The sequence below is a fragment of the Amblyomma mixtum genome, chromosome 6 (assembly GCF_055824585.1).
Source record: "Amblyomma mixtum isolate Tamu chromosome 6, ASM5582458v1, whole genome shotgun sequence".
NCBI classification, from domain to species: Eukaryota; Metazoa; Arthropoda; class Arachnida; order Ixodida; family Ixodidae; genus Amblyomma; species Amblyomma mixtum.
The window spans coordinates 117,401,076-117,426,614 of NC_143017.1; the positions used below are offsets into that span (position 1 = coordinate 117,401,076).

The following is a 25,539-nucleotide window of genomic DNA, read 5'->3' on the forward strand; positions in this document are numbered from 1 at the left end:
CCCCCCCCCCCCCCCCCTAGAGTTGTATGTGTGCTGAACTGAATAAAAAAAAGTACTATCTTATCGAACGGAAATTTCTTCATTGAGTAACCTTTGAGGCCCCGTGAGTGAAAACTTTATTAGCTCTAGATTCGGATTGTGTTCGGCGGTTTTGAGATGGCTTCGTCCATCTTGCTCAAAGGTCGGTTGCCCTTAGTCCAGGGCTCCGCTGGATGCTGCTGCCAGTTTTGCTCGCCGAATCAGACCTTCTTGGTCGACCCGACGATCGCTGGAGAGCACTCCCTCCCATTGCTCCGCACTCGGGTTTGTTATCACTGGTACCACGCTTATCCTCTGGCATGCCCACGTTATGTGGTACAGCGTGGGGGGTTCTTGGCACCAAGGGCATTTGTCATTGTATTGTGTTGGATATATTTTGTTGAGTACGTGTAGGTTCGGGTAGGAGCCCGTCTGTAGCTGTCTCCACGCGACAGAGTCCTCTCTGCTAAGGGAGTTGTCCGGTGGTGGATACCGCTTTCTGCAGCCCTTGTAATAATTTAGAATCGCCGAATAATCTTGGGGTACAGGTTCGTTCCCCTCGAGGTCGCCTACGTTGGATGCTCGGTAATAAGTGTACCCTCGAGCTATCCTGTCCGCCTCTTGGTTCCCTGTTACTCCCGTACGTCCCGGCGTCCATGCTATCGTATGCCTGATTGGTTCTTCGTTTGTTTGTCGTTGTGTTATGTGGCCCCCAGAGCGGAGTATGCGGAGCGCTCTGTGCCCTATTCTGCCGCGTAGGTAGTTGCGGCATGCTGTTTGTGAGTCTGTAAGGATTTTTAGAGACCGTTTAGACCGATAGCCCTCCGCTGCCGCTAGAGCGACGGCCGCTTCCTCAGCCTCGACTATCGTACAGTCTTGTAGTGATGCGCTGGTGATCTCGCGTAGGGTTGAGTCAATCACCGTTGTTACCGCATTGCTGTTGTGCTGCCCCGCTGTTCTGGTGTATGTGGCTGCGTCCACGTATACCGTCGTTTCTTGTGGTGCTAATGTCTTTTGTAGGTATTCAGCCCTTGCCTCTCTGCGTGCTTTGTGTAGGTTGGGATCCATGTTCCGGGGTATTGGCGTTACTTTTAGTGTGTTGCGATATTCGTCCGGAATTGTTTCTGTCCTCTGTATTTCTTGAATTTGATCGGCGCGGCCCAGTTTCTTTAGGAGCTCCCTGCCAGATGGGGTCTGTTGTAGTCTGCGCAGTTGGGAGACTAGTTGTGCCTCTCTCAATTCATCGAAAGTGTTGTGTAGTCCTAGGGCTAGGAGCTTTTCAGTTGAAGTGCTGTGAGGAAGGTGGAGTGCGGTTTTGTAGGCTTTGCGTAGAATCACGTCCGCCTGTTGTACCTCACTCTTGATGGGATTATAGTAGGGGAGGCTGTATGTCACTCGGCTGAAATCTTCTCAGGCGACATAAAGCGCTTGTGAATACCCAGATGACAAAAGCCTGCCGCACAATCGGGGTGGTAACATTAAGTGTCTGGCCACAAAGAGGAAAAATAAAATGCACATAACGCACGCGTAAAGGCAGCACTCGTGGGTTCTACATCAAGTACCGCATGAACTGAAAATAAAAATTAAAAATGATCAAAATGAAGTAAAAAGCAGAAAAAGTAACGTTGTAAAATTTAGCACTTAAGGGAGTCGATAACATTCCAGCAAGAAATTTTGAACGGCGCACCAAACAGACATACGGCTGTACCCAAGTGGTGGCACATGGTAGCAAAAGCGGTCTGCATGTTTAAACGGAGGTCAAGCTACTGTAAGGGCTCCTGAAAAAACTTTCTTCTCAAAGAAGTGAAGCGATGGCAAAAGAGCCAAAAATTATCTATTGTAATGGGAACGACCGGCAGCCGTTCACGCGGTGCGACGAAGAGGTGAACGAAATGCTGTGCTGGTTCCTGAGTTACTCCTGGGTATGTGCCTGCCGTGACGCGTCTTCGATCAACGGCCTCAGACCTGAGCTTCGAAGACGCACCCGTACACTATATACTGATTCGGGTTCGCAGAAAAATGGCCAGAGCGGAGAAATCGCCAAACCAGACCTGTGCAGATTTAAATTTAGAGGAGGGATACGTTAGCGCAGCCTCGTCAGAGAGACTTCAAGCTGTCGCGTTCGACCAAATTTCCTGCTCCAGGTATGTCTGAGATGTTGATAATCAGAAAATGTTTTAACAATTCTAACTACACCCTTTTCGCGCACCCAATAATGTTACAGATCCGAAACGTGGCTGCTGTGATACATGCTGTAGACCGAAAGATAGGTATACCATGGGGCCTTTGCCACATTATTGCTTTTTCAATATAATGTCACACTGTTGTGGCCGGGGTACACCCATATGAAATGTACAAGACTCAAATGTAGGGGAAGCAGTCGGCTTAAGATGGGAGAGTCAACAGGCCAAGCGAGGGACGAGCACAAAGATAACGCATCAGTAATGACTGCCACTACAGAAAGCGAGGGATCTCGCTTGCTTACAGCAAGCACTACTGCCAGAAACTTGCTTGAAAAATTGGTTTGCAATCCGGAAGGCACAGAGGTAAGGACCAATCTAGAGGTGGGCACAGCATTCCCGCACCTAACTTTTCCTGACATTGCCAGGCTCGGTTGCTGTCACAGTGTTAGTAGGAAGGCTGGTTAAATCATCGTCTAATAATCAATTTATGAAAGTTTTCTATTTATAAGGAGGATGTCGTTGAAGACAATATGAATAGGTTGGTTGGTTGGTTTGTGGGGTTTAACGTCCCAAAGCGACTATGGCTATGAGAGACGCCGTAGTGGAGGGCTCCGGAAATTTCGACCACCTGGGGTTCTTTAACGTGCACTGACATCGCACAGTACACGGGCCTCTAGGATTTCTCCTCCAAAGTAATTCAACCGCCGCGCCCGGGATCGAACCCGCGTCTTGCGGGTCAGCAGCCGAACACCATAACCACTGAGCCACCCCGGCGGCACAATATGAATAGAGAGCCCACTGCTTGGCGCCGGAAGGATGCTATAAATTTTCACATTTAAAGGTTTAAGTAGGGTTTGCACAAACATAGCATGTGTGGTATGAAAACGAGGCCAGTGGACGTCAAAAAAAGGAGGACGGCTGGCAGCAGAAAATTGTCAAAATGGAAAGACGGGCTAGCTGGTCTTGGTACGTAGAATGTATTTTTTCAGCGCGAAATGCACAGGACAAAGAAAGAAGATGCACGCAGGATGAACGTGTCCTGCGTGTATCTCCTGTCTTTGTCCTGCGTATTTCGTGCGGAAACATTGCATTCGACGAACAGAAAATTGTCTGTGAACGGTGCAAACGCAATTCATGTATCCTGAGGTATGTTTTCACAGTTAGAAACTCAAGTCTAGATAAAAGAGGGAGAATGCGGGCTTCAAGGTACAGCCGGCCAAATCTTTCAAAGTTCAATATTAAGCACGGGCTTACTGAGCCTGTGCTTAGATTTGATATTTTCGCAAGTTTGCTCCGCCATAAGCTGCAGGAGCACGGAAAACGCGGCCGTCACTCACGCCAGCTAAAGATTTGGCCGGCTGTACAGCACGTTGCTAGCCACAAACTTGGGGAGCATGGTATATCTGAAGCGCTTCCCACTCCAAAAGAACAAAATGAGGAAGTTTGGAAGCAGGCAAGCCTGAAAACAACACAGATCTGAATTCGAAGACCGGTCGGACATACACATACATTACTAAAATCATTAAAAGCGCATCTTTCCTCAATCTGGACTGGTTACTACAGACAACCTACGCAGCGCCCCCACGACACAAGCCCCTCTCGCCGCGACATGCGTGAACGTGAGGCCACCAGGTAAGATTGGCGTCATAAATGATGACCGGATATTTTAGAGATTAAACATGAGGAATTGATTGAAGTTGAAATGTCAGAGAGGCAACTACAGGGTCCTGGAAAAACAGAGCACACTTCATAACATTTAACGAGTAATACTCTTGTTTGTGCGAGTTGGTTCATCTTCGAACGGGTACGTACCTGCGCGAAGAAGACGGGACACAACAAAGGAACACACACGACATCTACGGAGCGCTCCGTACATGTCGTGTGTGCTCCTTTGTTGTGTCCCGTCTTCTTCACGCAAGTACGTACCCGTTCAAATAACATTTAACGTGAAGTATAACCTACTTTATGGTTGAAAGCGATCACAGAGAGAGTTTGTACCAGCTGCATCCGCAGAAAACACCATGCAATGTCGTCCGCATAGACGTAAGTGCGAACTTGGCGATCAATAGGAACAAAGCTCAGTAGAATATTAAATGGCCCCGCAGCGGTGGCCTAGTGGTTCGAGCATTCGCCCCACATGCGGGAAGTGCGGGTTCGATCCCCAGTGCCGCCGGATGCCCACCGGTGATACAACAGGTTACGAGCTTTTTCCTGACCTGACGCTTGGCTTATCTGGGGGGAAATTCTTGGAAAATTGGTCACTAACTTAACCTTGTGTAAATGAAAACACATTATGCCATGGCGCCCTTTGGCCAAAGCTGCCTTTGTGCAAAAATATTCGTCATCGCCAGGATATTCAGTAGCACTAAAGAGAGGTCAGACCCTTGCGGTACACTTCTCATTTGGTTTTACCTTTCTAAATATGCACCGTTTTGGAAGGTGAAATTATTTGTTATGGAGGAATGCAGATGTCCACGCAACTATAGCTTGAAAATGAAGAGACAGTTCCTTGTGCAATAGGATATGTAGTACTTTACAATGTCGTAAGCTTAAGATATGTCTAGCGTAACCAACGCAGCGCACATTTGTTGATGTTGAACAAGGAGAATTTGATTTTCGAGGTCGGCATGCGCATTACATATCAAACATCTTTGCCGGAAACCATTTTGGTAGGAGCTGAAAATACTTCTGCGGTCCGCGAAGTCCGAAATACGAATGTGCAACACCCTTCATATCAATTTTACAACGTCTCTTGTTAAGTAGCGTAGCCTTCACCCTGATTATCTGTAATGGGATCACCTCTGCGAGCTTACACGTACTGGGGAAGTATCCAAGCTATATTGATGGAATTATTGACCAGTGGTAATAATGAGTCAAGAGACTCTTCATAGAGAATCTTGAGCATTTTCGAAGCTACGCCATCGAGGCCGGGAGCAATACAAATCAAATGAAATGTAATCGAATATTTATTTCATGCTCACCACGAACATGAGGTGTTGACAAAAAAAAAAAAAGCTGCTGTTTTAAGCAGCATGATAAGTTCCCATTCCCCTTTAAGTAAACGGACAGGAGCGGCGTACACAATGGAAAGTACTATATTCAAAAAGAGCTTTATAATTATACAATAATACTTGTTAACGCTTCCTTGAGCGTGCACAACTCAATTTAAAGAAAACTAGAAAGCACTTGTGAGTAGCGAACACTAATTACGTTAAATTTTCAAAGTCACGCCGAGGCAAAAAAAGCTAAAGAACACAAAAAAACGAACAGGAATTGCAATGTTTGCGCCAGCCATTTTACCGGGTTTAAAAAAAGCTTATGAAGTTCTCTAGCAGCTGGAAACCTCATTGCGACAGGGGAAAGCTTTGACAGGTTAACTTGAGTGTTAACTTGAGGTTAATTGACGCTTCTGGACCACTCAGATCATTTTTAATTAGCTGTTGAAATCATCTAGGATTCGAAAGATTCGAAAAAAGTGGAACGTCGACGGAGATTTAAAAATAAATCAACTTCTCCGATTTTCTTTAAAATTTCCTTAGTGCACCTACAGTACGTGAACATTCTAGGTCAAGAAAAAAGTTTTGAATTGTTTTGTTTTATTCTGCAAAATTGAAGGCTTAACACAGACCATATTTCGTTCAGTTACCATTACTGAATGTTGTGCGTTAAAACAAGCAAAGGTCATGAATTAGATCTCGAACTCAGCGCATGTGGCTGCGTTTTAGTTAGCACATTGTGAATCTCAGAAAATAACTTGGAAGCATGTTTTTGCTTGTCAGCAATGTATTGCTTAAAAATTGTAAGAAATTTTTAATAACATGGCTTGTATACATTTGGCCGATGAGATTCAGAATTTTTCCCCATTTCAAAAGTATTTCATGGCAATTTGGCTTGGAATAAGGTTTATAAAGCACCTGTAACTTTTGTAGCGTTTTGATCAACGATATTTCGCTCAATTCAACCTAAACTATAGAGGTGCGCGAAATGGTAGAGTTGTGCTTTGTGCTTACGGCACTCCAAAATGAGCCAGTAAAGCACATTTATACCAGAAACAAGAAGATTCTGCGCATATGTCGGCAGACTAGACGCTTGCGCCTTCGGTACGGATAATTGTTGCCAGAATCAGATAACTTTCGCCACACACAAAAAGAAGCAATTGTAGTGACCACTAAAACCAAACGGCAACTTCGGAGTCGGATTAGATGGTTAAATAGCTGAACATTCTTTATTGGAACTAGAATAACTTTTAAAGAAGGCCACCGAATTACTCCCCACAAATACACCAGATCCGTTCCAGCTGGATTTATGAATGAAGAAAGGCAGAGCTATAAGTAGAAAATAGTTTTGCATTTTCGCTTGGTCTAGTACTAAACAGTTGGGTTTTCAAATGCAGTCAATGCGTACCACTGGCAAAAAAAAAAAAAAAATAGTTACAGTTCTTCACATGCATTTCCACCTCAGAAAACTGGACGCGGAGATATTCGCCACTATTTCCGACGAAGTGCCTGACGAGCCGGCACAGGCACGGCTGTCTCGGTCGAAACCAAGGCGCGGCATGCGTAAACACAGCGCGTATATCTATATGGTACGGCAATTTTTGCCAATTAGTGGTTTCCCAGTTGCTGCCAGAGCAATTATTAGTGTCATGAACTCGCACACATGGAATGTCATTCAACAAAGCTCATGTTTCCGGCCGCAGGGCGCAGCAAAAGAGCTTGCATCGGCGATAGTGGGCTAGTTAACAAACGCTACACACCTTGATCTCGACTGGAAATAAAAGCTCATTCATTCATTCATTCATTCATTCATTCATTCATTCATTCATTCATTCATTCATTCATTCATTCATTCATTCATTCATTCATTCATTCATTTTTAAACTGATGTTCGCTCCTGAGGTCGCAACATATTCTCTCTTCTCTCTATATATATATACATATTCCGCATTCTCTCTTCCAGGGTCCCACAAATGCAGGGTAGGTTGTCATATCGATATTCCGGCATATCGATACCGTGAGCGTACAGGTGTCAAGAAAGAGACCTAAGACATGGGCGCGTTCGAGGAGAAAAAAAGAAACCCACTCTCATTTTGAAACAGAGCAATGTGGGTAAGGGTGGCGACGGGACACAAAGAAAGCAGACGGCACACGCTTTGAGTCGCAACGGAAGATTTATTGCAAACCAGACTGGAATACTACGTACACACCTAGGAAGGACAAGAAGAGTAAAAGAGAGAAAAACGTCAATCTGCAGTCCAAGTCAGGGCACAGCGCTGATTGCAAATGTCATCCAATGACAAAAGGGAAACAAAACTCTTAAGAGATCTTTGGCGGATCGTTTGAATGCGTTCGCATTTTCTGTTGGTGCTGGCTCTGTTTTTGCTAATGCCCACATATGCAGATTTGGTCATTATCTGCTTTACATTAATAGGTCGCTGGGAGTCACCATAACGCTCCTGGCGCAGTGGTGCAGCGGTTAAGCGATGCGCCACCTCCCCGGCTGGTCGCCGTCAAACACAGCCACCGGTTGGGCTTGTGAGACTGCTGCCCTTCCCGAGCACCTGCCGCCGCGGTGGCTCAGTGGGTACAGCGCTCGGTTGCTGACCCGAAAGGTGCATGTTCGATCCCGGCCGCTGCGGTAGAGTTTAGATTCTAGAGGCCCGTGTACTGTGCGATGTCAGTGCACGTTAAAGAACCCCAGGTGGCCGAAATTTCCGGAGCTCTTCACTGCGGCGTCTCGCACAGCCTGAGTCGCTTTGGGACGTTAAACCTAGATCAACCTTCCCGAGCACCCGGTCTCCAGGCAGGAAGCTACTTGCCCAAAGGATTGTGAGCTAACTCCCCATTATAGCAGGTGGCAGTTAAACTATTGATTGGTTCCGTCGAGTTCCTGGAGAATAGCAACCTGGGTCTAAAGTTCGGTACGTCTGAAGCGGCCGCGTGTGACAGCAACGAGGCCACATATGTTAGGGCAGTAGCCATTTCGGCTTGAACAGATCTTTATAATGCTAACGCATTAAAAAAAAAAGTGAAACGGCTGTCCATGAACGAAACCTTTTATCAGTCAAGGCGATAGGTGATTTATACGGGAGTTTCCTGCTTTCAATAGAATGGTAGACTTCTAAAATCTCGCGAGTCGCTTGGACCGTGTGGCGAAAATGATTGTGGTGCTTGCATACAAGTGGCAAGGCCGCTCAATGGAGAGCGCCCATGGACACAGCTATGAGAGCGACGAAGGGTTTCTAGATGTCCCAAGGAAACCGACCTCGTTTGTTGGCCGTGGAGATTAGGCAAAGTAGGTTGGGGAATATTTTACGGGAGGTTTGAAAATGTTGCACCGCGAAAGACTTGAAACTTTGTGCAGTTTTGGTAAAACTAAGGTTTTTGAGATCATTGATAAAGCTGTTTCTGAAGAGTGTTCAAACCTCCCGCAAAGGAACCCCCTCGTTTGCCTTATCTCCACGGTCGACCAACGAGATGGCGCCACCGGCGCAGTCGCTGAGCGAGCGGCCTGTTTCGTTTCGTCAGCGCCGCGACGATGCGAATATCCGACTTCTGCTTATTGATTCAGGCAAGTGGCCCAAAGGAACAATTCTACCAACCGGAACCCATTTCTGTGCTTAATTTGTGCGCGAAAAGTTCACCGGTTTAGCAGTGAGGAGCATTCTACTGCGTGCATTTAACTGCGGAACAGTCTATAGTCGACCATTCATTCATTCATTCATTCATTCATTCATTCATTCATTCATTCATTCATTAAAGACTCCAGTTGGAGGGCTGCCGCGTGCTAAACGGGAGATCATTTTCCGGAGCACTTATTGCGAATTATTAAACACTTTATTAAAGTCGGCAAATACATTCCAAATGAATCGGCAAAATGAAATGCTTCCGAATTCCAAGCCTTCTCAACCCGTGTTGCGCAAGTGGCGACATCTAGCAATAAATTAGGCAATGGCTTAAATGGCTTAAAAAAAAAAAAAACCTTCTCGGCGGTTGTTGTGCATGTGGCGACATCTAGCCTTATATCATAGAACATCTTTTTTGTTTATTGTGACCTCCGAGATCACTAGTGCTGCGTGGCTAATTTTTGAGGCCACGTTGTTTACAGAAGCGCGGCGTACGATTTTTATTCCTCGTAAAATTTACACTTCAAGTATATTTTAAGCACTTTTATGCTATATTGAACGCTATTTTAGAAAGTTTTAACTTACTATTTAATATTTTTATTGTGCCGAAACTACGCCCTACGGCTTAATCAAACTTCATCCTGAGTTCTAAAGCAATCATGGCTGCCGAAGGAGAAAAGAAGTCTTCGAAGAAAGACGAAATGAAACGCCAAGCTCAGGAGCAAAGTGTTGTAGACGGTTTTAATCAATTACGACAAGAGCAGCGTGCCCTAACAGCGAAGCTCGTTGAGCTAGAAATGGAACTTAACGAGCACAAGTAAGTGCACTGCCTTCACGCCGCATCGTGCTTGACGTTTGCCAATGGCAAGACTTCGCCCTGTGTTGTCGAACACCTGAGCATTGGCTTTTCTCTGCCATCTGCTGGCGTTTACCATCGGAAGGGCAGTCATAATCAGATGACATTAAAATAGTTATTGAGGCTGTAACTGTGCCTAGAAGTGACACTGTAACCCGATGCGCGTGGGCGTGCAGTGGACTAGCTGGGCATGGCCGCGTGAAATATCACGTGGGTGGTGTTACGTTTGCCGGTCAAGTTTATTCAACCTATCGGTGTCCACTCACTTGTTTTTGCTGTAATCAGCCTCGCACAGCTTAAAAGCTTTGCCTTCCTTTTCTGAGCCAGTTCCTTTATTCATTATCTGTCATAGTCCTGTCACTGTGATTTTGTTGAGTGTGTCATTTAAATACTGACGAGAAACTCGTATTTTAGAAGAGCAAGTTGCTGGGCTAGTTGGTGCTGTTGCATCGTGGTGGAGCAGCGCAAAGGACGGGACACAAGTTCGTCTTGTGTCCCGTCCTTTGCGCTGCTCCACCACGATGAAACTCGTATTACCTGGTATTACCATGGCCTGACTTTTCTGACTTCACATGGAGTGCATTGGTTCATGCAGTTTGAGAGTAGATAGCTACATATTTTCATGGTTATCGCCCACGTCATGTTTTTTTTTTTAATTACTATTCATCCGATGTCATCTCCCAGCTTTGGTCTGTAGTTGAGTTTAATTTTAAGAGCGCTTCAGATGATGACGATTAGAACATGGGTCTAGTAGTGCCGTCTTTTGATGTGGGTGAGTGGGGCAACAAGGGCATTGCTCCTGCATGTGAAATGCAAAAACTCCCGTTTTCCGAAATTAAAAGGCTGGATGAAGAATCTCGGGTGGTCAAAATTAATCCGGAACCCTCCACTTGTGAACATTTGGTGCATACAGCTCACAAAGGGTTTTTTCTGCGTTTTAGAGGTGTGGCTAAATGAAACTGTAAACTGCTGTGCTGCTCATTACGGTTAGTGCTGTCTGGAAATTGGATTTGGAAATTAGATTTCTCATGTTATGCATGGCACAACGTGCTTTTTCAGTAAGGTGGGGTGGAAACACTGTGATAGTCGAGGCACGGAACTGTTCAAAATGAAACCATTTGCTTTTGAAAACTCAGGGCAGGAAACACAAGGCAGCTTGTGTGTGCACGGCAATGGATTATTTTAGGACCTGGCTTATATCTCCACTAAGGTACAAATGCAATTTTGCCTACGTGCTTCAGTGAGTCCATGATTAGCTTTTATCGAATAGGTGGGAAGTAAGTCAACCTCCTTAGGGGGAAAGCAGCTGGTGAGGATTGAGTAATAGCAGATCTGTTCACAGATGTTGGGGATATTGTGATAGATAAACTGGCCAACCTGTATACACAGTGCCTTGTGGCCTCGAGCATACCTGAACCTTGGAAGAGTGCTAACATCATCTTCATTCATAAGACAGGGGATGTCAAGAGCTTCAAAAGCCGACGCAGTGGCTTAGTGGCCATGCTGCTCAGCTGCCTACTCTAAAGATGTGGGTTCGATACGAGCTATGGCGGTCGCATTTTGATGGAAGCGAAATGCTAGACTGTGCGATGTCAGCGCACGTTAAAGAACCCCAGGTGGTGGAAATTATCTGGAGCCCTCCACTGCAATGTCCCTCTTAGCCTGAGTTGCTTTAAGACATTAAACGTTATAAACCAATAAACCAACCAACCAACCAAGGACTTGAAATATTACAGATCGATAAGGTTATTGTCTATTAAGGAGGAAAACCTGCAGTAAAAATTTCATTACAATATGTGGGTCTCAAAAAAACCCTGGAATTTCCCTTTAAGCAAGTCAGCAATCGTTGTGAGCGGCTCGTCCAGTCTCTTGTGCCATCAGTCTTTGTGCCCTCTGTCCCTGTATTGGTGTGTTATGCATTTTTTTGTTCATGCATTTTTCTGTTGTTTCCCATATTCATTGTTTGTGGAACAAACTAAGTTGGTTAGCAATGCCGTGCATGTGTCGTCACTTTCTTGTACTGTTTCTATGCACCATTTCCTGTCGTGTTTGCATGTCATTAACTAGCCCAACTGCAGACGGTCATCAGCTGGTGTCCCACTTTGGAGGCATTGTGTCCAGCAAATAGAAACCGCATTCGGTCGAATTTTGATGGACGCAAAATTCTAGAGGCCTGTGTACTGTAAGATGTCAGTGCACGTTAAAAACCTCAAGTGGTCGAAATTTCCGGAGCCCTTCACTACGGCGTCCCTCATAGCCCGAGTCGCTTTGAGACATTACCCCACAAATCACTAATTAAATTGATTATTGCCTCAGGGGGTGCCAAATTAATGTGAGAAGTCAATTTTATTGCCACAATTCATTTTTTTTTTTTTTCCAGCCTGGTTGCTGAAGCACTTCAGAAGGTTGATGGTGACAGGAGGTGCTACCGAATGGTCGGAGGTGTGCTAGTTGAAAGGACAGTGAAGGACATTCTTCCTGCAGTGGAGCGGAACAGAGAAAATGTAAGTCCTCAGTGCTATTCATTCTTAAAGGGGCATCAAAATGCCTCTTATTTTATGTTCAGTTTCTTTATCTCGATATATCGGGGTTGCTTGAATGTTGGCAGGCACTTACACATGTGGAGAAGCACAGGTAATGCCTTCGATGCTCAGCCGATCATATCACAATGCTGCATCCTTTTTGTGAGCCTGTTTGACAATGCACTACTAAATGCAAGTTCCTTTCTTGCTAGAAAACTTTACTTGCATTGATGATGCAAATGGAGCGCTCACACTGAAAAACAGCATAGCATTTGTTAGCTTATTCGGCTAACCAATATACAATGAAGGAATATTTATATATGTAGATAGAAAGATGGACTATAAATTACACTTAAGAATATGCAAGTTTAATATATACACAATGTACAAAGCCTGCTTATACACACACTAAGAACAACGTTCCGCTCAACGAACCGCACGCGCACACGCTCGGACACACACTAAGAACAAAACTCGTCTCGCTTGTTTCTCGCTCTCTTTCTGGGCCCCACAAAGGGCATCTGCTCTGTATCAAAGTTGACACTCTCACAGTTACAAACACACAAATACGCTCAGAAAACACGTAAACACACAGAGAAAAGAAGAACACGTGCGAGAGCCTCTCTTCCAAGAAACGCCGGGGAGTGGGAGCGGTCCAGCGTCCGAGCCTCGACCGCCCCTCCGAAACGGGAACACTGCTTCGGGGCACAGTGCGCACCACCGCAGCTGCCGCCCACCGACTCTCGCACGGGGGTGTAAGACACGCACCACGTCGCTCGTAAAAAAAAAAGAAACGGGACGGACGGTCCTCGCAGAAACAAATAGAAAACACGTCAAAATGGCGCCCGCTAACACATTTGACAGGGAATCATTGAAGAGAGAGCTTTAGGGTAAATTTAAATGTTCTACAAGGTGCTAGGGCTTGTGACATAATCATACTAGCTAAGCTGTGCGGACAAGTGAAAAATAATAATAAACTAATTTCGAGTGTAGTTGTGCTGTGCAGTGCTTCTTCAAGACATGTAATCGAAATCTGCAAGCAAGATCCTCAATGTAGAGTATAGAGTAGCCTTCTAACATAAGAAGCTGGGGCCGGAAGAAGCCGTAGCTTGGCGGCAGCTACAGTCATACATATACCCACACCTCAGCCTCTTATACCACATACGCCCCACATTATACCCAAACACATGCCCCTCTATGTGAGGAACACCCCACACTGCATTACACTACATGGGCTTGCCAAAGCATGCAGGCTGCCCTGAAAATCCCAAACCCACAACTTGAGTAGTGGGCGGCCGCGCTGTCCAGCTCAAGCCTAGACGACCAAAGAAATATGAATTACCTGCGCAGCAAACGGCTAAGGCTGTAAGAGCCCTGTACTAAGGGCCCCTCCCGGTTTGGGGGGTGCAGAGCTCTTTATTGAATAACATGTTTATCGCCACCACCACCTTCCAACAAGGTTGTAATTTTAAGATGTGTTCATTTTAATAAGAACGATAATAAGGAATAAGAGTAGATGCTATTTTGGGGCTGGTTTTAAAGTATGTCATCACTCTTGGCTTAGATTGGGTTAGCCACCAGATGGCAGGACCATCTGATTTGTAGAAATCAGCCTGTCTCGGGGCAGACACAATTTAAGTACTTTAAAGGGCACTGAGAGTGGCTTAGTTTAATATTTGTTCTTAGTAAAAACCGATTGTGACCCGTCCTGGCTGTGTTGAGGCTTGTCTAGCAGCAAAAGATGCATCTATTGCTGAGGCAGTTGGATTTTAAAATTTTCGCGCAACTCAATTCAACCTTGTGAAGGTAAGAATAAAAACGACTGAAGAAAAACTGTTGTTGCAGTGTGGTTTGTTGTGAGAATGACCAGTGGTGGTGACACCGGTATTTTATTTTTTGACCTTTCCTAGCTTATAAAAGCGCTGCCTGCGCTATCACTGCCGGGTAAAACTGAAAGCATAATAGAACTGCTCTGTGTTAAAGTGACTCTGGCCAGCAAAAATCTTTACTGCATTAGTGTCTTTACCATATAAATCGTTGGTGATGGCATGGATGTGGTAATTAATTGGCTACATGCTAAACACATAGTGTCAGTTTATATAAGAAACACTGAGAAATACCTTCCGTCCTGCGCCTGTTATTCTTTTATGGAAAAGTTATTTCGTAAAGAAGAAGATGGGCAGTGGCGGCAGCTGCACTGCCGGCGCACGGCGCAAGATTGTTGCGGTAACTGTCAGAGCTTGGACTGCCATCCTTTCTAGCTCTTCTTCAGCTGTTTTCCCTGGGAATCAACCCTGTAAATCCCATTACAACGTGGTGGAGGTGACAGGTAGAAAATGGTCAGGAGTGTGGGTGGTGTCGAAGTGGAATTTTTGATGTCCCTGCTTGCTGGAGATTAACAACCGAGCGAGCTGACGGCACTCCTTAGTGTGCTTGGAAGCTTCGGAGATGGTTGAGCACTCACTCATCAGACCGGTAAGGAAGTACAGTATCGAGCAGGGAGGAAGGTTCTCACCTATGGGGAAGAAAAAATGGTGGGAAGCCAGTGGTGGGCTTCGTGGCAGTGTTGTAGGCCTAGGTGATGAAGGGGAGGATCATATCCCAGTTGGAATGGTCTGAAAACAGGTATATGGACAGCATCTCGCCCAAGATCTAGCTAAACCGTTCCGGCAAGCTGTTAGTCTGCGCATGGTAAGCCGTTGCGGAATGGTGAGTGACAGTATGTTGTCATAGAAGAGATTCCATGACTTCAGACAGAAAGACGCGCCCCTGATCGCTTAGTAGTTCCCAGTTTGCTCCATGGAGAAGAATGAAATGATGAAAGATGAAAGAGGCAACATGTGGCGCTACAGTAGCAGGGAGGGCCTCGGTTTCAGCGTAACGTGTCAGGTGATCGACGGCTACAACAACTCAGCGTTTGCCAACAGCAGTGTATGGAAGTGGTCCGTGGAGGTCCATCCCAACGCAATCAAAAAGCCAGGAAGGGCAAAGGGAGGCTGCATCAGACCGACTGAGTGGCGTGGATGGGGCTTGCAATGTTAACAGACGGAGCACAAGCGGACGTACTTGCGGACATAGAGGAACATAACACACAAATAATAGCAGAGAGGGAGTCGTGGGTATGTTTTAAAGACACTGGCATGAGCGGACTGCGAGTCATTGTGAAATAGGGCACAGAATGTCGACCGTAAATTTGCAGGGATGACAGGCAGCTACTTCTGGCCGTTAGACACGTAGTTGCAGCTTTGCAGGAGCCCATCATGAATGACGAAGTGTGCAGCCTGTGGCGTAAGGCACGAGGCACTGGTGCTGCTGAGGGAATTGGAGAGAAGGCTTACAAGACAAGCTATCCAGGGCTCCTTCTGCTGCTTGCTGTCCATATTATCCATTGCAAACAACAGCGGAGTGCAACTGACTTGCGAGTGGCAGACACTGCGGCAGCTGAGAGCAGTGTCGTGTTTTTGGCTGGAGCGATAGATGACACGGATATTGTATTCTTGTAGCCATGGGGCCCAGTGAGCGAAGGGTCCTGTAGGATCTTTCTAGAAGGACAGCCAACACAGGGAATGGTACAGCCAGATTGTGGCAAGAGGTAAAAACTTTGGACAGTGTGAAGATAATGGCTCTGTCAGGTGAGAAGAGGCAGGAGGCAGGGATGGGGACGGATGACCGTGGAGGAATCTCGATGTCGTCAGTCACTGGCAGTTTGCTCCATGAAGAAGACTAAGCGTCAGGTGAGGCAGCGCTGCATGGACAAAGTTCAAGCTCAGTACGAGTGCAGTCGATGAGTGCTTCATGGCGGGAGAGAAGGTCCCAACCTAAAATGATGTCATGGAAGCTCAATGACAGAACGATGAGTTCGACGGTATATATAAAGAGCCATGAATGATGACGCTGGCTGTGCAGGCGGCCAAAGTCGAGATTTGCTGTGCATTAGCTGTGTGAAGTGAAAAACCAGATAGCGTCATCACTTTTTGAAGTTTGTTGCTCAGTTTCTCACTCATCACAGAGGCAGCAGCGGCAGTATTGACAAGTGCCAAGGCGATGAGTCCCTCCACAGAAACGTCGAGCAGATTCGTAGGAGACGGAACGAGGCCTTAAACTGGTTGCTGGATACGAAGTTCTTGTCTCAGGAACTGCGGCAGCTAGTTTTCCTGGGGTGTAGGTAAATGATTACGCAGCAGTGAAACCGTGTGGGGGCATGGAGATGGCGAACGGCAGCGAGTGATCATGTGGTGACAGGATGCATCAAACATCTCGAGAGATGACGGACACGGCGGGGCTGTGGCACTGCATAGACGTAGGCTCGTGTGTCATCTGCAGGTGGCAGCACCGACGACATGTACTATCACGATGGAAAGAAACGCAAACAGTGCAGCGCCTACATGCTCCGCTGTTGGAATTACTTGTCATCACGCTTTTACCTGCTTGGTTAGAGAAAGACGTTAGAGTCGTTCTGGAATATATCATAGACGTTTCTAGCGTCTTTTTGCTACCACCAAAGTAAAAGCGTGATGAAAAGAAATGAGAACAGTGGAGCGAGTGCCTAGGATCTGCTCTGTTCGCATTTCTTTCCATTGCCCCTGTACATGTGCCTGTACTATCGCGCTCAATATGAGTTGCAACGCGCGGTCATTGACCGGGGCTCATTCCGTTGTGTGCCTCCTCGAAACAGTCACTCGGAATTCTGGGAGAAACTGCTGTTCCAGGAAACAACAGCACCCCCGCGCAGGAAAACGTTTCTCCCAGAATTCCGAGCGACTGTTTCGAGGAGGCACACCACGGAACGAACCCCGGTCGATGACCGCGCGTTGCAACTAATATTGAGCGCGATAGTACATGTGTCCCGCTTGAAATTGTACTATGACTTGTATGTGTGGTTGTCTCGTGACTCGCCAGGGTGGCTCGCTTTCAGCCAGGGGGGATTTTGTAGAGAAAGATGAGCTGCAGCGGCAGCCGCACCGCCAGTTGTTTTCCCTTCAAATCAACCCTGCAAATCCTGTCACAGTTTATTTTCAGTTTTCACATGCTATGTTATATTTTCGATTTCGTTTCGAGTCTTGTAGAAACACGGCATTTACACGAATACAGTGCGGCTGCTAATATAAAGTTAGTTTGATTCCATATGAAAATCAGAATTTAGTGTTAAAGGGATACTGAACCAAACTTTTGGAGCTGCTCTTTTGCATGTAAACAAGAGCTTGACTGCTAAAATTGATAAATATGACAAGCATTTTAGCGAAAAAGGCGGATAACACGCTTTTTTTCGCGATTTATTGCCGTATCGTTGCACCTGGTGGCCGCCTGTGGAAGCTGCGACTAGACGTCATAACACCCGCGCGCCCACCGTTCCCGCAGAAGCACGATTGCCATCGCTACTCACGGCTTTTCCATGTCTGTCGTCTGCTCACGGCGTACACAGATATGTCAAAATGTTAATCGATGCTGTCTACATACCATAACCGTATGCACGCTTACGTCCGCTAAATGCAGCTACTTTTTCCGGACCTTGTGCAATTTCTAGCATTCTCGCTTTTAAAACAGAAGCGCGACGATGTTCAGACTAGTGGCGCCATCTGGTGGTTAGGAGGGGAAGCATTGTTGTCAACAAACCGACAGCCCTCTTAGCCTAAAGGGGGCAGAATTGTCACGCTAAATAAAAAATAAAGCAAATTTATTACTCGTAAGTTTTCTTATGTGCAACAGGAGATGAAGCGAAAGACACGTGGCCCATTTATGGCCTGTGAACGCGCTGAAGAGGCCAGTAATAACGACGCAACCAGTCCGAAGCGAGGTTTCATGCATCGAAGGGCGCCGCCATATTTGTCGCCGCGGGAGGGTGTCATGACGTCACGCTTTCCACCTCGCGCCGACCGGGAGGGCTTGGCGCGCGCTCATGAAACATCGAAAATAAAACCATCCGCTGAAAAATATGCGCAGTGACGACTAGATTTCGGCGTAATCACATTCCGAGAATCTATATTCATCCTTTTTGTTCAATTTTCAGATTTTGCTTGAGTATCCCTTTAACACAAAGTCATCTACGGCTTCAGTGTCATTTAGGAGCCAATAGTTTAGAAGTGCATGCAGCAAAACCACCCACACACTGCCACCATGTCTACACATTTGCCGATGCTGCCCTATGCTTCGCGCTGCCTAGTGCTGTGAACATTCTCCTTTTTCTCCTCTGCTCTACTTGTCGCTGCACTTTTACTCATCAGTCCGTGCCAACTTCTTTCCACATTCATAGGCAGCTTTACTTTTGTTTTTTTCATGTGCGCCGCGCACATTACCTTACAGCCCCAACAAACCCTTCACAAAGTTGACTTCTCGTCACAGCTCACAATCCAGGTGGTTAAGCTGTCTCAAAGAGTGCCATTTTATGATCTTCGGTATTCATTTGCCACTGAATGTTGGCCTTGCGATAATGCCGTTATATGTCTATGGCTCTGAGATGTCCTAGACTGTGCGTATGCCGCAATGTCATCATTCCTTGTGAAGTATGTCGCCATGGCCAGACACTCTTTACTATAACAGTTCATTTATTAAATACATCTTTACTGTAAACGAAAAAAGTTTATTCTATGAAAGGCGAAATAAGACCGCAGTTTCAGTTTACTATATCTGAGTTTACTATAGCGGTGTTCTGCTGTACCACTATAGTGCATGTGATGTCATCTTGGTCGCAGTGCCTCCTGTCAGTGAAGGTCTGAGAATCCCACCAATGCATTTTTGCCACTGTTATGAAGGCTTTCACCTTCACAATTATCTGTCACAAAATATTTACTTGTCGACATCGTGTTGTGTAGAAACTAATGCACTGATAGGGGAATAAACTTCTTTGGAGCTTGGAGACTTTTCATGAAATTGTCTAGCACCCCCGCAACCATTCTTTCGTGTGCTTTTTCCCCTGTCCCCTTTCAGTTTATCACTATAGCCCCCACTCGCCAGTTCTGCCGCTGTTTTTCTGTGTGGTCCCTCTGCAACACTGAAGGGCTCAGTGACAGGTGGGCCACGTATGCCACGTGTCCTTGTGACGTCATCACAACCTGCCTTTTGGATTGTGAGCAAACTGCCAACCATGGCAGGTGGCAGTTCAGTTAATGGTTATTCGTGAGAGGTTGCTTGGCAAGAGCAACCAGGGTCTCACGAGCCCCACCAGTGGCAGCACCTGCCATTGCAGGGCAGTGGCGCATCGCTTAACTGTTGCAACACTGCGCCAGCGATGAGTATGCCCAGCGATCAATGAATGTAAAGTTAAATTAAGCACAACTAGTGCTAGCGTACTTCTGTCGCCTCTTGCCTAATCAAGCAAAATCATGTCATTTTTTTTTTGTTCACACAGCGTAGGGTGACTGTACTGCATAACACTGGAAGCATAATAATGCAGTAGATAGCATCACACTGTTTTTTATGGCAAGGCTCTTTCGGAAGCTGTCAGTTGTTAGGATACAACTGTCACACGCCCTTTAAGATCTTCTATATTAACTTGCTGTGTTTTAGGGAATTTGTTGATAGCATGTTGCCTTCTATCAATTGGAACATGCTAGAAAGGAATGGGCTGAGTTCCAGTTTTGTTCTTTTTATTTCTAACAGTTTAATAGTTTTTCCATTGCTTTTTGAAGCTGGAAACATCAAAATGTGTCCAGCTCTCAGACTGCTGTTATTAGTATAAAGTTGTTGCTTCTTTTTTTTTGCAGCTCTCGAAATCAGTGGAAGTGATGAATGAGAAGATTGTACAGAAGGGCCAGGAGGTGAACGAGTACCGTGAAAAGCACAACATCCAGATCAGGGTTTCTGGACCGCCTAAGCCTCAGCCTGCTGCAGCAGGCAATAGTGGCGAGGGCGAGAAGTCGGCAGCAGCACAACCTACCACCGGGGTGTTAGTCTGACGATATCACCTTTTTTTTTTTTTGCCTCCTGTCAAACACACTGCAGCTTCATGCTTCCATTTCGACTACCAAAGCTGCTTCAGACCATAAAACTGTGCATGTCATTTCAACAATGAGGTGACATGTCGTGCTTGAAGGAATTTTGAGTTGTTTGTTATTGGCATGCCTTTCTCTTTTTTATTATGAAGTCAATAAAAACCTATTTATATGAATGCACTTGCAGGCCTACTCACTTGAGTGTTCAGAAACTGCTGAAAAGGTAGCACTTAATAAATGTTCTATTTTTTTTATGAATAATTGGTGGATGATGCTTCTGTCAAGAAATGTTATACTGTGTAGGTGAATGTCATGTTTTTTAAGGAGGAGTCATTTTGAGGCCATATAACGCATGTCTAACGGTTGCAGCGCGGTGTCGTTTACGCATGATCTCCGAGATTAGAGACTGGCCTCGGCGTACAATTTTTATCCTTTTAGTTAGTCCTTGTACTTATAGGTGGCGCTACCGACCTGTGGCTTGCAAGAGCAGGTGATCGGAACTCCCGAGGGGTGCCGCGCGTCTTGAAACATTTTGCCTGCCGTCCTCAGCAGTGCAAACATTTATGTGGAGAGTACGCAAGAAATGTTTAAGCGGGAAATATTTAATTCCACTTTCGGGAAAACTGGCTAAACAGCAAATTCGAATGAGGACTGGGAACCCCTCTGTCGCAATTGAGTGTTGCTCTTCTTTTACCGTCTTGAAGGAGTATAAACGCGTAACTTTTGGGTGCGTGTTTTCTTTGCTGTGACGATGCGTAAGGCATTAGTACACATGGATTACCACGCGGTATTCGGCTACGACCGCTACATAATTTATTATCGGGTTTCTCACTCGCTGTTCCGGTTTCAACAGCCGAGCGATGGCTGTGACGTATAAGTTGATATAGGTATAATGTGAGGCATGAAAAAAACTGCGATGTTATCGTCGTTTTAATTCAATACAACGTTAGAGCCAGAGTGGTAGCGAATGAAGAAGCAGCGATTATGTTGCAGTTTCTTCATCCCTCACATGACTGACGTCGGAGAGCTGTTGAAACCGAAATAGCACAAGCGGAATGTCCGAGTGTGAATTATTCGGCGATTGTAGGTGAATACAACGTCGTGATTTACGTATAATGATGGCTAACGCATCACTACAAGGAAAACCTAGCACCAAATACTCCTTTAACTCTCTCCTTACCGCGCTTATCCAAAAGGTTCGATCTGAACGATGGTACGAAATGGCCTACCGTATTTACTCGCATAATCCTCGCACTTTTTTTCGCAGAAAATCGGTGCGAAGTTAGGGGGTGCGATAATTACGCGGGGAAAATTTTTGAACAATGCTTTGGAGTGCTGAAAGCAAATGTAAATAGGCTGTGAACCGGGGTTCTCAAGCCAGCTATTGTAAATTTGACCAAAACTTCAATTGCAAGCAGGACTTACGTTTGTAATAAAACCACAGAGACGACAAACACTAGCTGCAGAAACACTTTATTTGCGAAGGCTGGCCGCCCGCAACATCACCATCACTTAGAGTCCGCGGAGTCCACGTCGACATTGCCATCGCTATCGCTGGTCGCTGCTTCGTCGGCTTCCTCAGCTTCACCCTCTTCATCTTCGTCCCACACCAAGTGGTCTTCTGACGCGTCCAGGGCGTTGGAAATGCCAGTTTTCTTGAAACTCTTCACGACCACGTCAGCGCCAATCATGCTCCATGCATCTGCTCCATGCATAGTGCATGCACTTTTCCTTAGTTCTGTCGAGTGATGTTGGGGATGCGATGATTATGCGAGGAAAAAAAAAAATCCAATTTTCGATAGGCAATGTGGGGGGTGCGAGCATTATGCGAGTAAATACGGTATTCTACGTGATTAGGGCAGCTAGCTGCTGGACAAGTAATGCTATCCAGTATGTTGCAAAATTGCTTCACTTTTGGATTCGGTTTCTTTGTCAGCTATATGAGGGATTTTAAACTTCCTACCGTTGTCAGCGCGAAGTGGTCACAAGATAGCGTCCTTGTCACGCCCAACCCCACTCAGCAACGGCTGTGTTCTCCCCATGGAGGAAAAAAAAATCTAAGGAGGGAGGGTGACGTCACGCGGCCAGCGTTCGCAAGCCGAGTGTTTACGAAGCCGTTTTCTCCCTCAGTTTTTCGCTCTCCGAGTCTGTCCTTTATGTTTTGATTCTGGTAGGTTTTAGTGCGCGTGTATGGGCGACCCGAGGCGCAAGCGTCTACAGCAAGGAGGTTGATCTACAGTACAGTGAACTAGAATCAGTCTGCCGCGCTAATCTGCGCATGCGCGCGCGCAGCGGGGCTAGATTTTACCGCACGCTATCACGTGGTGTGATTACGGGGGGGACACTCCCTTTTTTTTTACATCTTTACTTGTTAAGGCTAGGCTTCAAGGTTGTCGCCGGCCGCTCCCTCCTCAGTTTTTTTTCCTCCATGGTTCTCCCGGCTTCGCCGTACAGTGTTGCCATGTCGTGTCAAATTCCCTATATTGTGGAAAAATAGGAACTGCAGCAACAAAACGACAGTTTTATCAGGATCGAAAAATTTTCCTGTTTTGCGTAGTCTAAAATCCCTTCCTTTCCCTTTGCAGTTCCTATTTGTCCACAATATAGGAAATAGCGTCCGCTCCTGGCTTCGCGTTGTGGTAGTAGTCTGGCGTATAGTAGGATACAACTTAAAAAAAAAACAGCAGTTGCTAACACTGGGCCGTGGTCGGCGTCTTGTATTACTCCGCGGGCCAAACGCAACTCTAAACGAAATCAGCTTTTTAATGTTTGACTATATCAAACAATCCATATATCAAAGTTCTAGAGCTCAAAATTTTTTTCTTCTGATAAGCTTCTTGTGTACCTGACAAGAAATGTTTAAGCAGTGGACTATTTTTTCGTCGTGGAGGAGTTCTGTGCGCGGAGGCTGAGTGTGGGTGGAGCTTCACTGCAGACTTAAGTTGCCATCGGAACCACTCAGAGGGTGGTTACTGTGCAGGAACTATTCGGAGGGCGGTCACCGTGGTGTAGGAGGGCGTCGGGCTCTGCCGCACCGCCGCATGCACCTTCTACGTTACGTTATCGCACATCGTTGAGATAAGAAGCTGCCCTGTGTCGGCAGGTATTACAGACAAGGCACCTTTCCGTTATCCCGAATTCGAGTTGTCAATCACCCCCCCCCCCCTCCCGGCGCACTTCTAGCATACATCTCAAGAGAGCTTAATTACCAAACATGTTTTATTTAAATCACCTGATCGAGATCAGCTTCGTAACTCGCGTTATATACCTCAACTGTGTATAGCTCAGTATCTTCAAAACACAGCTGATCGTGACTGCTCGCTAGTACAGCGTAAAATTAAGATTTTGGCCTATGCTGATGGCGTCGCCATCTTGTGTTCTGATTAAAAGAGTAGGATAAAAACGCAGTCTAGGATGCGTTGGGAGCACTTCATGTCTGTACGGACACAAATGTGCAACATCTTCATTGAGATGTTTACGGCTGTGAGCCTTGTGACACTGTTGCAAGTGCTGCATATATGCAGCATTTGCAATGAGTAAGAACAGGACTTGCAACGAGGAATAACGTGAAGAGCATAAATGCGCAACAGCATTTTTGTGACTTTTTTGGGGCGCTATCAAAGGGAGCCTATGCGTCGACAGAATTCTTTTTGCTATGTTGATAGAGCCTGGTGTATCTGTCGTGCATTTCTTATCCACCAACTTGTTTCGCGGTTTTTCATTTTTCAAAACCACTAACCGCCGTTTCCTGGCTGCTGTGTTCATTAGGCGACTAAGAGCTCATCAGTATTTTCTGGACATGGTCGTGAGAGAATTTTGTGCTGGTACTTTCGGTATCCTCACTCTGCTTTTCATTAGAACACCTGTACGGCCTTGCCAGAAGGCAGCTGACGAAGGTTCTGATCGGTCAGTATTTCCTATACTCATATACCTGCAGCCTTTTACCTAGCCTTTCTTGACGCCGGTATATTAAAGCGAGTTCCGCGGATGTAGATTCAATAGGCCGCAAAAACATTTTTTAGGCTTCAAACGTGGCCCTTACGCGTTAGGACGCGTTAGGACGTGCCTTCGCTCTAAGGGGATGTTCGTGCCGTGGTCAGTGAATTGCTACCTCCGCGGGCAACGAAAAAGTATTGGACGATTAAATTATTTGTGTTGTGATGCCATGTTTGTGACATACCTCAGCAGACTTAAAAAAATATATTGCGATCACGCCTTACACTGTAAGATTTCTGCCTGCGCTGAAAGACTCTGGCATTCCGTGTAAACGTGTGAATAGGACTGTTTAGTGCGTGGAAAAGCCACATGAAGGGTAAACATGGAGAACCGCCGCGTTCAACGAGGTCAATGTTCAGATAGCAGTGCATTTTAAGGCGAAAGCCTTTAATGGCTCATGCTCGTGGTGTTCGTCCATGCTCGCGGTGTCCGTCCGTACGCTGGAATCGTGCCAACCAACTGTGGCCTCTCATCCGCGCAGCGGCACAACCTCCTCCCCTCCTTAGCAACCGGTGCGCCGGTGGGGGGCGTAGTTGTGCATGGCAACCGTGGCGTCACACAGTAGCGGTAGAACGAGCGCGCGCGCGTCGGCGTTGGCAGTTGCACCGCCGCTTCTTCGCCAGACATCTCGTTGCAGTCGAGTGAGTGAGACGCATGGCTCCGATGCGGTCCAGTGATTCCGCGCCAAGCGGTTCGGGGAAGCGGCAGTGGGTTGACCACAAGGCTTCGCCAAGTACACTTTAGAATTTCCGAAGTGTCTTCGGTAATTATATCACACACTATCAGTCACAATCACACATTTATCTTAAGAGAACGACGTAATCGTGCGGACAAAATTTGCGGACACTTTTAGCGCAGGAGGTATATGTTGTGTAAGTTCAACCTCCTGACTGGTTCCCGTTCTTGACGTGTGTGCCTCCCGTAATTTTGATGTGAGGGCTTAGTAAGGGAGTCATGGTGGCCTGAGGCCGATGCTGAGATCGCTGAATTCGACCCGGCCAAGTAAGCACGAGGAGGGTCAGGGAGGTTCCTGATATTCCATGCGACAGAATAAAAAGAAGCTTCGGAAATGGCTGAGTAGCCTAAGGCATCGGCAAGCGAAGTTTCTGTGTTGCGCCAGACTGGTTCAAATTCCACTTGCACTCGGAGTTAAGTATATATGGTAGGCGTCTTCTTTACTGCGATAGCAGTATAGCCTCCTTTCCCAAAAATTACGGTGTTGTGTGTGTTCGTGCGTGCGTGCGTTCCCGCGAATTAGTACGTAGTTGCCTCAGCATTACAGCTGCCTTGCTGCTCTAGGAATCTCTTGATCGTCTCACCGTGTTCGATGACATTGTGCGAACTGAATTTCACAAAAGCGAACCTTCCGTTATAAAAGATTTCCACGATCGTTTAAGTGAACCTGCAGTAA

General features: G+C 46.3%; 1 protein-coding gene across 1 annotated transcript; it reads left to right on the plus strand.

Moving 5' to 3' along the window:
- Positions 1–9,452: 9,452 nt before the first annotated feature.
- Positions 9,453–20,312, plus strand: Pfdn2 (prefoldin 2). Its single transcript, XM_089548911.1, has 3 exons — positions 9,453–9,643; positions 12,063–12,186; positions 19,905–20,312. Exons 1-3 carry the CDS (start codon positions 9,486–9,488, stop codon positions 20,094–20,096), a joined length of 474 nt encoding a protein of 157 aa, XP_089405037.1. The 5' UTR covers positions 9,453–9,485; the 3' UTR covers positions 20,097–20,312.
- Positions 20,313–25,539: the final 5,227 nt, after the last annotated feature.

Coding starts and splice junctions, on each gene's coding strand:
- Pfdn2 (XM_089548911.1), top strand. CDS start 9,486: ATGGCTGCCGAAGGAGAAAAGAAGTCTTCGAAGAAAGACGAAATGAAA. Junction 9,644..12,062: donor ATGGAACTTAACGAGCACAA/GTAAGTGCACTG, acceptor TTTTTTTTCCAG/CCTGGTTGCTGAAGCACTTC. Junction 12,187..19,904: donor TGGAGCGGAACAGAGAAAAT/GTAAGTCCTCAG, acceptor TTTTTTTTGCAG/CTCTCGAAATCAGTGGAAGT.